This window comes from Camponotus floridanus, unplaced genomic scaffold (assembly GCF_003227725.1).
Source record: "Camponotus floridanus strain SB8 unplaced genomic scaffold, Cflo_v7.5 scaffold6, whole genome shotgun sequence".
NCBI classification, from domain to species: Eukaryota; Metazoa; Arthropoda; class Insecta; order Hymenoptera; family Formicidae; genus Camponotus; species Camponotus floridanus.
The window spans coordinates 2,982,204-2,995,705 of record NW_020229769.1 but is presented as its reverse complement, the minus strand read 5'-3'; the positions used below and the strand labels follow the sequence as shown (position 1 = coordinate 2,995,705).

General features: G+C 34.2%; 1 protein-coding gene across 3 annotated transcripts in view; it reads left to right on the top strand.

The window, feature by feature from the left end:
- LOC105259468 overlaps nt 1-13,502 on the top strand; it is a 237,979-nt gene that overhangs the window by 164,275 nt on the left and 60,202 nt on the right. For all 3 annotated transcript variants that reach the window (XM_025413067.1, XM_025413065.1, XM_025413066.1), the window contains exon 3: nt 12,321-12,508. In XM_025413067.1, the coding sequence (XP_025268852.1) occupies nt 12,321-12,508 (188 nt within the window). The remainder of the gene's footprint in view (nt 1-12,320; nt 12,509-13,502) is intronic.

Sequence of the window (13,502 nt, the reverse complement as noted above, 5' to 3'; positions counted from 1 at the left end):
CAGTTAGTACTTGTATAATATTATTTGATCAAATATTTCCTCTGTATCTAAATTACACTTTTGCAAATTTTAAACAAATTCTGAATATTATTTCCATGTGTTTTTGTCATTTGAATCGATGTGATTATACGTTTTCTATAAGAACACATGTTAATTCGGTGCAAATTAAAATCCTTATAACTTGTGAACGCTTTAGTGAATCGATTTAAGAATTGTACTGAAGATTCTAAACATATGTAAGGACATTCTGTACAATTTTCATTAAATTCTCAAAATTTTGAAAATAGGTACAAAACATCCTTAATACAAGATTAGTAGTTGCATCAATTTTATACTTCACACTTTTACACGATTTTATGCATATTTATTAAATAGATTATTAAATAGATATTGTATTTTAATATAATATGAAATTATCTCTTGCTTTACGATATGCAAAATTTTTCAAGATTCATAGTCGGCAGATTAAATGTTATTTAATTAGAATTTAAAAAAATAGCTAAAGTCGACTTTTATCCAAGCTTGATAAATAGATTAATGCGTTGTAATTTATTTTTTTACATGCATTTACTTGTTAAAACATCTTAAGACGCAGCTTGAAGTCGAGTTGGAAATGTCATTGCGCTTGATAGGCGAGCTCGAAACAGCTACAAATGTTTCCTGCGAACGCGATTACAGTGCATTAAGTTTATTGCACGCGTTTCGCGGACGAGCAGATTCCCGGGTCATTCATGAATATTTAAAAATGGACGAGGACGACAAAAAGGATCGAGGAGGCTTCGCTAAGGACTTTAAACGCTGTGTAAACAGCCGTCCGCGACGAAAGTTCCCTGACAGAATTTTACATCCATTTGGAGGCGAATCGTTGCTTTTCGATCATATGGAAATGCATCGTAAAATATCGAAGGAAATTACTCCTTCTTGATATGATAAAGTTTCTTAAGTGAAAAAATAGATGTATAAAATTTGATAAAGTGAAAGAAATAGTTAGATTAATTTATTTTATATATTTTATGTTAATTTATTTTATATTCTCTATTTTATATTCTCTATTTTATATTCTCTCTTTTATATTCCTCTATTTTTTCTTTCTACCTTTTTTCGAACATTATGGTGCTCGTTTGTCTGGTAAAAATAATTAAGAAAAGGCCTTAATGCAAGTTTCATTGTTCCTTTGGGGTTTAACGCGCGTATGACAGTTTGATATCATTAGAGATCCCTCGGAGGATCCCTGTTAGGATGTATAATTATCTTCACAGTATTTTCGCGTAAATTAGGTCGAAGGTAAATGGACACGGAAGTGCTTCTGATATTCACTGACGGTGGGTGCCAGTACGCGTTTATGACTATGGAAACGTTAACGGCACTGGAAGCTCGTCGTCACGGCGGATAAGTAGGAGAAGGGGATGATAAGTGACAGAGCCCTCATATTTTACGCGCTCGCTCGCAACGACGTGTGTTACATACACGGCGGGGCTTCGTTTACTCCTAACTCTTCTCTCGTTGGAAACTCTCCCTGTCATCTTCCCTCCCCGGTTTCTCTCCTTTCAACCCCGTGTATAACTTCTAAGTAGTTTCACCGCGCTGCGCTATAGCTCTTCGCGAATATCCAACGAGAGGAAGCGCGAGAGAATCCGCTTGCATATGTTCATTGTGAATTTCCCTGAATTTTCGAAATCGCATTATCGATTTGAAAAACTGCGCGTATGGACTCAAAAATAGTAAAACGTTGCAACTTTTATTTCCAAGGGGAGAGAATAATTATGTAAAAGATTTCATTGAATATCATTATTTTTTAACGAGAAAAGTCAAGCAACTAGAGAGCCATGTTTAATTTCATAGGATATTTCCTCCGACTTTATTTTCACACATCAAATTAGGACATGGACAGAAGAAAAACACGGTTAAAATTAAAATTTAAATTGAAGAGTCCCAAATATTGCCTTTAGTTGTCGTCAAGTTTCTGACGCTATCGAGTATTTTTATAAACGTATAATACAAGTTGTAATCGTCGCAAAACAATCTCAGGAAGTCAGATGTGTCTCATATTTATCTCGAAAATGTTTTTATCGTTTGCTCGAACGTGTCTGGCCGGCACCCGAAAACACCACCTCGCTTAACGAAACTTTAAACAGTCCCGTTTTTCCTCCAATTTGCGAATCGCACCATTAAAACCTCCCCGAAACGACTTCGAGCTCGCTAATTTACGAGCGAATTACGAACCGGGCGCTCTCATTACGCATCTCGCTGACTCTTGCGCGCGTATTCGTTAATTGCGATCGAACGAGAACTCCCGTCGCGAATAAATGGCGACTGCTTTCGTATAGCGGCGTTATTCTCGCGAATTATCCGGGCCGCTCGGATTCTTTTCGACGAGCATAGAATGTAATTCTCGGGAGTTTCTCGGCAACTTCGACAGGAAATCGATGAGATAAAAGGCAACAGTTTATTAGACTGCCAATCGATTGAACGGCAGACTTAATGATAACGAGCATGAGACTGAAACAATTTCACGTTTGAGTATATAAGGTTTCGTCGGTATAATTATCTTTTAAATTTATAATTATATAATTATCTTATTATAATGGAAAGAAAGTAAACTTACAATTACTTTGTCCGGAGAATTGTTTACCGTAGTTAATTACATACGCGTATGTGAAATAATGATATTTGTTATTATTGAAAATATGTATGTATATTTTAAAAAACGATTTTAAATACACATGTAACGATTATATATATATATTTTTTTTGTAAGAAGAGTAAGTTTGTGTATAAATCGCATAAAAAATTTATTCGAAACATTCTGGATGAAACGCGCAATTTAACTGCAAGCTAAAACATTAGTTCACAACTGGCGATGTTTAGCTCCGCTCTCATCTCAAAGCGAAACGCAATATTTCCGGAACGACGATCGTGCAAGTTGGAAAACGAAAAGTTAATGGTGTAAAATCGTGCGCAAACTATCTCGAGTTTAACTCGCTCGCTGTGATTATCGTAATAAAAATATTAGTTGAGTTGCTCGAAATTATTTATTGAAATTGCTCAAATAGCAGGCGGTTAGCCGCTCTGATAGCGCTGCTGGTGTACTTTATTATTATTAAAATCAATCTTCCTCTCATATTTAATTCTGTTATCTTTGAAAGCGCGAGGGAGTTCTTTTCACTTCAACATTTTTCAAAGCTCTTGATTTTTTTATATTTTAAATGAGACGTTGAAATGAGCAAGTTCTTTGTTTCAAAGATGAATAATAGATGGATTATATCAATCGAGAGAATAATTTAAATATAGCACATTACGCTTTTTTTCAATTGAATAGTCAGATTGTTTTAATGAAATTATTTTAATTGGCATTGTTAAATTATTTTTTATTTATCTAGGAATATATTAATTCATTTTCCCCTGCATAAAATTGCGATTCAAATTTTCTCTCTCTAGATCTTATTATGATCTCTCAAATCAAATTCCATTTTTACATCTGTTATTTACAATATAAAAAATTTATTTTTACAATGTAAAAAACAAAGTATATACATAAAAATTATATAGACAATTTTTATTGTGAAACTATATAAATCTGTATAAACTTGATTGCACGAATAACACATGTATATATGAAAAAATAAATTAGTCCTCTATAAGATAGATTAAATGTAAATAAAAATTTAAATTTTAAACATTCACTTAAATGCTGAATTCAAAAGTTTCGAAACGGAAAATTCGTAAATTTATATATTGGAACCGATAATTAATCGCGCGTACATAAATACTTAATAGTACGTTAAAGCGAAAGAAAATAACACATGCATGAAGAGGAAGGTCGTTGTCGTCCTCGCGCATCGCTTTTCTTAAACGTCGTCCCTATTGCACCCGACGGTACAGTAAAAGCCGTCTGTACGTGAATCAAGACAACCCGTGCATGCACCGTCACACGCGGCAATCACATCAAAGCGTTCACTGTTCGCTGACGGAAGAAGCAAGGTAAGAGCCGTGAGCTATCGGAAGTTTCTGCCTCGAAGGGAAAGGGTAGCACACTAATTTCGTCGCCCTTTGTCGTGTGTTTAATAAACATTGCCGGCTGCTATTCGCTTCTGCGCGCAATTAATTTTGTATAATTATGATTATCCATTAGACGGAGCCGGCTTTGATCGTTTTCCCTCATTAAAGATGCTAGCAACAAAAAGGAATGGCGATAAAAAGCCGATGCGAGTTTTAATAACACGGTTTTTAAAATAGATAGATGTCAGCAAGAGAATTTAAATTTGCTTATCCTCGTAGGAATTATTACATAATTAATGTAGATTTTTTGTATTAAAGAGCCTTTCATTTTTTTATTCCATTTAAAATTTCCTGCAATCTTATTCGACGAAAAAGAATTATTATACTTTTTTTTCATTTATAACAAAATTGAAACACGTCTTTATTTTCGGTGAAATGATAAATTCATACATCAGTAAATCGCTCCACTTTTTATTTTTGTTCATATTTCACGCAACTCCTATCAATCAAATTTAATTGTTTAATTTTATTGAAAAATTACGTAATGACAATTTCCTGTAAAATTTTTCCCCTTTTGCTATTTTACTTTTAACGGAAAATTGAGCGATCGACCCTCTGATGTTCTCCCATCATACCTCGACTTCCATCCATCTTCTTCCTTGTCGCACGCTCGATAAACAGTCGCATGTACGCAACATCGATTGATGTAATTAAGTCTGCGTAATTACAATTTTCCGCCAGGATGACAACGGTTCCCCTTTTAAGGAAAGAGCAAAGTTGTTAGATATCGAGAGATACGAAGGAGATGGTTTGTCGATTGTTTAAACGTGGTCCTATTAATTTTAAGTTCAATATAACAATTATTTTTACAATAATTGATATAAATTGTTTTAATCAATGAATTTAATAACATGATTGATAAGAAAGAATATTTTCTTTGTGAAATCATATTGGGAAGGACTATGAAATTAGACTGGAATTTCTATTTGAGAAAGAGAGACTATACTTTTAGAGAGTCCTCAACTATTATATTCTTTTCAGATATGAATATAAGTATATATATTTTTGTTATCAGTGTGTTACATATCAGATACATGTTATATCTATTAATTGTTATTATATTTAATCTCCCTCAACATACATACACAATTATTTATATTTGCCGAATATATTTAATCGACATAACATACGAATTGATATTACTATGTGATTGATGGGGACAGATCGCAAACACCCGAGAATCAAATTTCAAATGTACCGTGTCCGTCGACAGTTCCGATAATGATGGCCGCAACGGTAACAAATGTACGTTGACCCCAAACGCCGCGTAAAGCAATTCCGGTAATGGGCATCTCGGGCCGACACTCGCTCCAGAACGAGCTGTGCAGCAATCGAACTGCCACTTGGAGGAGGCGAGAGAGCGGCGCCTCGCAAAAAGCGAGAAGGTGGTGGGCCCCCGGTTTCTGCGAGGCGTGCTTTTTTGAGCTTCGCACGACCGGTCGCGCCGTTTCTCTCTCCCCCGACTGAGGAACGGTGACGTGGGTGGACCTGTATCGCGAGCCATTTGTTTTGCGGGACGTTGAAAAATGCTCTTTCTTTCGATGCCCTCGCTAACTCACCCGGGTCAGTGTCTCGACAGCGCATCCACATCCACTTTCCTTAACTGGCGCACGCATACACACACACACACACACATAATCTTGAGGGAGAGGCATAAGATCTTGCGAATTGATGCTTTATTCGTCCTCTTTCTGTCGCGTTAAATAAATTAACGAATGAAAATACATACGAGTGTGAGAGAGATTGTTTAGCTAGTGGATGTATCCATTTTAAAATTTAATAGAATATATAAGAGGATGATTGCGAGAAGTATAAATGAGCACACATGACAGAAGGAAACCTGTCTTGAAGGATTCCCGTCACGTTCGTCGTTGAAAGAGCGAGATCGAGACAAGTCCTACAATCCTGTTACAAGCAATCGATGTATGGACATCGTGTTTCACGTTTTCGATCGATCGAACGGAAGCTCCTCGCGTGTACGCGGTGGCGCATTAATTTCGCATCGCCGTTTCGCGTCAATTGCGACGATATAACGCGTCGCGAATCGCTTTTCCGTGCGATTTATCGGGCTAATCTCATATTTATTGGAGGCCAGTTTCCAATTTACACGACCGTGGTTAACGTGCCGCGAGCCCGTAACTGCAGGCATCTAATCGCCAAGAGGCTTGGTGTTACATCCGGCTAATTAGATCGGAATTAAATTCATTTCCGGCCGTGATAGACAAGCTTTACGCTTGATGATGAAATCGTCGTTATCCTCCTATTGCTTCCGATTTCTATCTTTCATTGCTCGTTACTTATCCGAGTCGAATTTCTCACATAGTGTGCAGTTTATGTCTTTTTTATAGAGATTCACTTCTTTACGAATCACTCGTGCTTGTGATAGCACCAAGAGCGTTGATTTGCGAACCTCGCTATTTCCAAATTCAATTATCAATTTCATTAAAATTAACGAAAGATTCTTTTCAAGAAAAAACCGATAATATAAAACAAAAAAATGTGAACTCACTTTCAATATGGTATTATAAATGTGTATTTTATAATTGGAGTGTTTTCTTATTCACAGAATTGGGGGGTCAATATTTTTTTGAATTTTTTTTATGAGTATTTTATTTATTTAAATTTGAGAATTAAATTATTAACATTAATTATTATAATAATAGGGATTTTTAATGAATTTAGTATATATAAAAAATTTAATTCAAATTTTTATATTAATATATTTTTTTAGTTCAATGTGAATAATAAATTTGGTATATTTATGAATTTATAAGCCATTTTTAATTATGGGAGTAGAAAGATTTAAAATAGAGTTGAATTTATGGAAAAAGATTTATTATTAAAATGTATAAAAGATTTTAATTTAATTAATCATTTTAATTTAAATAATAATTTTTATAAAATTGAATACAGAATTCTTTTTGTAAGATTGCTACAGATTTGTCTCCATCTTTACTCTCAAAAATTTTATATTCCCTCCAGTTCGACAGTCACATCAATCGAACGAGTGCAACTATCATGCCATATTGATTGTCGCAGTAGATGTATATTATTCGAAAGCGTGCTTCGTTATAGATCGCATGTTATAGCAGCACGATAATAATTATATTGCGAATTTACATCGTCCCCCAACCAATTTAACGCGATCGAACAATGAACGGTTGAAACAAACCGCGCGATGCATTCCTGGGAGAATGCTTTTGCTACGGTTTATACAACGCCGTCCAGTTTTTGTCACAAATTTAATTTCGTAATAAACGAACTTTTAATTACGAGAGAGGAACTTTTTTTACACGATTATACTTTGTCAGAATTTTGCATTGGTATTGCTATAATAGAGAAAAAGAATATGGGAAAAGGACTCACGATATTCTGGAATATATCTCGTGTATAAAAAAATCAATCATGTATAAATCAATTCCTCAGTTATTTATTGTTCTTTGTATTATCGTGAATACGGCATTAATTACAGCCCGGTGTATCTTTGAAACGTATCATGCGTTTGCTTATGCCGAGTATGCTGAGCACGTTTTACTAATTACGCGGTTTCAATTACTCATACCTTCGTATGCCCTGGCACTATCTATTAGCGCGAGCGGTAATGCTTTTATGAATATTCTCTCATCGGTTATTCGAAATGCGATGTACGAGTATCTGGGACGCGTGGCTTACTTATATTAATTCGCGTCGCAACTTGATCGCAACATGTGAATTAATCGCTGAGCACGATAAAACTTGATTAATTAATTAAACAAATCAGCGAATGTGATATAATCGCATCACTCTAAATGCAAATGAATTTTATTGAAATGCACTTGCATGCAGACGAACGAATACGACCGATAAGTAAATTAATACGTACAAGAGCAGTATCTCGAAAAAATTAATGAGAGAGAAGACATTAAATTATATTAATGATTGGAAAATGATAAAAAAATTGCTTCTTTCAATATAATGTATTTATCATCGATATTTTTAAAATACTTTAATTTTTTAAAAGGATGATAAAGTAAAAATCTCACACGTCTATTATAAATATATATAAAGATATTGCTTTATTGATTTTTTAAATAAATAATAAAAATGATATTTTAAATGTCATTTTTAAATGATATATTTCACAAGTATTATCTTCGACTCAAATAGTCTTTATCTTATAGATTTTGCTTCTTTAGTCGATGTTTACATGTTAATGAATTTAATTAGAATAATTGATATGTTAATGTGCATTTTCTAAAAGAGAGAAAAATTCTACTCTTGTGGTTAAATTATCGCCCTAATTTGCGGCCGTTTTACCGAATGTCGAGAGAATATAAAGAATTATTAGGCATTACGTAGTGCGGAGTCGAATGTATGTCTGCATGCACGTTTTAAATTATTCTCGCGTAATGAGCCCGTGCGCTTAATTAGATAATAATAACTTTATTAGACTCACTCGGAAAATTTAGTCGCGCTCGTTACCCTCGCTTAAACAACGGCTAATGTAACCCGCGGATAATTGCGAAGTAAATTCTACGCTGTACACACAGATGTAGGCGTGTGTATCCCGTGCGTGGGCGAGAGACGACTTCGTCCCGACTTCTTCTCTCGCGAGTGGCGCTCGCATAATTTCGACCTGTAATCTTACGCGCTAACGAGAACGAAGACGCGCAATTTTCCTCTCTCAAAGCATCCCGCGACGAAGGGTGAAACGACCGAAAGGGCGGCGGTCCTTTGTCCGCCTTCATCCGCTCGCGAGAAGGCGCGTGCCTGCATCGAAAACGTGGAGGATACGATCCCTTCCCCTCCTTTGTCGTCTCTTACCGTGGCTGCAATTATCTCGGATTAATGCCGGCACTCACCTCTCCCTTTATGCCCTCTCTGCAACTCGATCGTCGGAGTCCAACCCTCCTCTCTTCCCCCTTTCGTTCCATTCCGTTCCGGTATTATAGTTTTGCGGTATTCGACAGCCATTGTACGCATCCCGTTTTAGACGTTCGGCTCCTTGTGTTCGAGATTCGAGAAAACTCACCCTCCCGACTCCCCAACAAAGTTCAGAGAATGCCTAGAAATTCCCGGCGATGCGCGGGAGAGTGAGCTGATTATGCCTATAATCTGTGTAATAATGTATAATAAAATGTATAAACCAAAATTTTAAATTTTAAATCTTTATTATTATTATTATTATTATTTTAATTTTAATTTTTAATTATATTTATAATAAATAAAATAATTTTAATTAAAAAAAATTTTTTAATTAAAAAAAAATAATTTCAATTATATTTAATTATATTTAATATTTTAATTATATTTTTGTAGTAAATGTACTTCTTAAAAAGAAAGAGAAATGACGTTAGTATGGATAGAAACACTTAGGAGAGTAGCATTAATAAACCAGCACAGAATTTAAGAATCTATTAAGATAAATAGATGTGCGTCTAATAGAATAAAAATCTTATATACATAACGAATATAAAGTGGATAGAACAGAATACGGGAAGGAAAGTAATAAGGTACGTTAATAAAGATGTACTATTATCCCCGTAATCGGATTGCAAAAGTTCTATCGTTTTCAAGAATTTAATAGGATTCCTAAGTGAGGAGAAAGAGAGTGAAAGAGAGATCACTCTCTACTTTATTCGTTATTTCATTTCATCAATTAACATCCCGGCTCAGTGAAGGTCGTTACAGGCAGCCTTGCCTTCAAGCGGAATTAATATCCGAGAGTAATGCGATTATCAAGGCTTAATCGACGCCAAGTCCTGTCCTTCTTCCGCTTCTTAGTTTGAAAAAAAAATGCATTTGCGCATTTTAAACACATCACGTTGTACATCCCGATGAACGGTAAATATAAGGATGAAAATTGAAGTTTTATTTCATAACCCTTGCTGCCGAGAGATAATTCGAAATATGAAATTATTTTATTAAAGTAATCGTAGTGAAAACAGCTGTTTCATAAAAACAAAGTTCAAAACGATAGGTTTTTATAAATTGAATTTTAAAATACTTTGCAGTAATGATCGTACACGGAATAGTTATGAAACATTAATTAACTATTTGTTACAGAGCATCTTTACTGAAAAGCTTGCATAAATAGCGAGGAGAAAGGAAGATTTGAATGGAATCGCTGAGGCAATTCGAATGTACTGTTTTCCGGATTAACCGCCTAGGATTTTAGTCGCACCGAAAGCTCTCCGAATCACTTTTTTCGTTTAAACGAAGCAAACGAGCGCACGTGGATGTATATATAGCCGAATAATTAAAGGAATATCTGCCGACTAGCGGCTTCGAGCTACTAATTAATTGCAGACGATCGATACTTTAAATCGCATTTGATCGACCGTACAAACGAATCGATTCTAGAAAAAAAAGTTACCAATCCTTTTTCAAGCAACAATCTCCTGCTGCAAATTCCTAAAAAAAAAGTTGCCGATCCTTTTTCAAACGATCTCCTGCTGCAAATTCCTAGAAACTCGACGAGGAAAGAAGAAGCTTTGATTTCGTTCGGATTTGCCGTCAGAAAGTTAAACGTTGTACGTTAATAACGAAAGTTGCTCCCGTTCGGAAGCTGTAATAAGCTTGCGCGATCAAAGTTATATGCCATTTATCGAATTTGATGAAAATTTCGATTTAATAATGCGTATCCTTGTTACAATAAATCGTAATCGTTCTGTACAAAACTCAAAAAGCGAGATTAATCAAATGTATCCAAACATGTTATCATGAAATCCAATGTAATGTTTACACAATCATTCAAATCTAAAAACATTTTATTAAATCTTTAATTTTTTAATAATTTAAAATTGTTTTATTTTTAAATTTAGAAAAATTTATAAATTTGATAGTAATCATCCGTGACTAATTTTTTATTCATAAATAACAAAAAAAATCTAATTATTGAAGTTATTAGATTTTTTAATTATTTATGAATAAAAATGCTCTATTTCGAATTTATAAATTTCTCTAAATTTAAAAGCAGTTTTTTTAGCCACACAATATTAAAAAATGAAACTACCTTTAGTATGTATTAATTAAATTTAAAAGAGAAGCACACACACATCGTCGGAATATGTATGTGTGTAGTGCATTGGTCTTCTCGTAAATCTCGAGAGTCTAGTTCAGTTTCCGAAGTTTAATCTCCGAGTTCCTTTAACAGCGTGAAGGCGTGCACACGCGCGCGATAAAGTTCGACCTTTCGCAAAATCGCTTGAAAATTTCTCGAAACTTAATCCTTGGGTTTACTAGACCACCGAAAACGGCGAGGATCAAACGTAGAGCCGGGAACTTCGCTCCTCGCAAACGACTCTCCTCGAAATCGTAAATTCGATTCCTTGCTCGATCGTACTCGCATCTTAAACTGGTCTTTCTATTGTGAACATTTCGATTCGAGAAAATCGTAACACGCGATCATTCGTTTGCCGAGTTTGTATTCGATTCCGGAGGTTATTCATGTTTTTTAATTCTAATATCATCCTAATAAATGGAAAGATCTTTTAAAAATATTTTTAGAAACTAGGATAAACGTGAAAAATTGTGAATTAACAGATAATGGAGAAAAAATTAAATCACTAATAAAATGAAACATTTTAACTTTTATTTAACATTATCTTTTTATTAAAATTGTATAAATTAATTGTCGATAATAACACGTGCGTGCGCAATTTTGCAATAAATATTATAATAAATATTAACTATAAAATTTCAATTTTATTATAAACATATCTGTAAAATAAATATATCTGTCGATATCGTAAATATATCTCAAGTCTGTTTCACAAATATTATTTTACGTTATTTTTAATTATTTTATTCTGAAATAAAATGGAGAGAAGTAAAACATAAATCAAGATAGAGAAATGTAACTGTAGCAGATATAAGATCTTTCCTTCTTTTTTTATTTTTTTCTTTGCCTTCCTGAATTTAACAAAATATAGACAAGAACAGATAAAGTTATGGAATGCACAATATTTAATTTCCATCATTTCAAATTCCAAATTTTCTACTTTTGGAATTCAAAACAGTTTAAATCATCAAATCTTGAATTTTCCTTGAATCTTAAAATATATATTATTTTACTATTTCTTTCTTGAATGTTTAATTATAAATCATTATATCATAGACGATTACTCGAATGATAAAATGAATATTAATAATGATGAAAATAGATACGTTCGAGGTACTCGAGTCCCCTCGAACGTAACTCGAGCATGTCTCAACTCGCGTCATGTCGCGAGCCCGAGGTTCCGCAGTTGCATAACCGCCGTTTGCATCGTCTGTTGCAGGAGCTGGAGAGGAGTTATACGCTCTCGACCCCGGGGGGTAGCAGCCCCGTTTGTTGTCCACCTTGCAGCCCGCCGCCCGCGCCGGCCGCATACATATCGAGCGCGCGCGCATCCTCGCGTAGACTCGCCGGAAGTGGCCTCGGCGGGCCCACATCCCCGGAAAGGGATCCCCTGGGAAGACTGTTAAGGTGAGTCACTCAATGTAGTTCACTATCCGCAAGGCTCTCTTCCTACGAGACGGAATCCTCCTTATATCTGCAGAGCGGAATCGTCGTCCTCAGAAAGTTTAATTCCATCAAGCGTGTTTTGTCCGTTGATACTTGCGTTTGCATTGTTCTCAGGATGAAACGAGCCTCTCGCGGAGATAATTTTACTCAATATAAATAGATACGACGTCGTACAGTGGAAAATTTTATGTCGAAATGTTGCTCGTTTTATTATAATTAATCGCGATTATAATTTAGAATTTCAATTTTAGATCGTTTTGCAATATTTTTGAACTCTTAATTATTTATTTAGTCAAAAAGATATCGATAAAAAGTAACAATTTAAGTGCAATAACAGTTTAAATATGATAATAGCACTCATATATATAATAATTAAACTAAATAACGAGATAAAATTCTTTTAATTGAATTTGGTCCTGTGTAAAAGAAATCAATTTGCACCAACAAGTCATTTATCAGCGAACACATACATAAATTGACTGGCTTATACTTTCCATAGGAAGTAGGACGACATTCAACAAAGAATAATCGATTCTCTAAGCGATTTATCAGGAACACATAGATTGATGTGCTTCAATAAATCAGGACAATCAATGTGTAATCATTTATATTTTATAATTATGATTAATAATTAATTTAAATATTGCAGATATTCTTGAACCAAAATCCGTTATATTGTTGAGGATTACATTTAAATTTATTGCAATTAAAATTATAAATATTAATAAACTTTTGCAATTATATTTATTATACAAAGAGAGCACTCACAGAGAAAGCACTCAAAATTGAAAGAATATATAATTTACATTATGTACAATTTTTTATTTAAATACCGTATAAGCTTATTCTACTTTTCTTCCGAGCTTTTTAAAATTTAATTTTCTCACGCAAATAATTTTGCGTTAAAATTGTATTTTTAATTAATCTGACATTACGTGAATTGAATACTAATTAT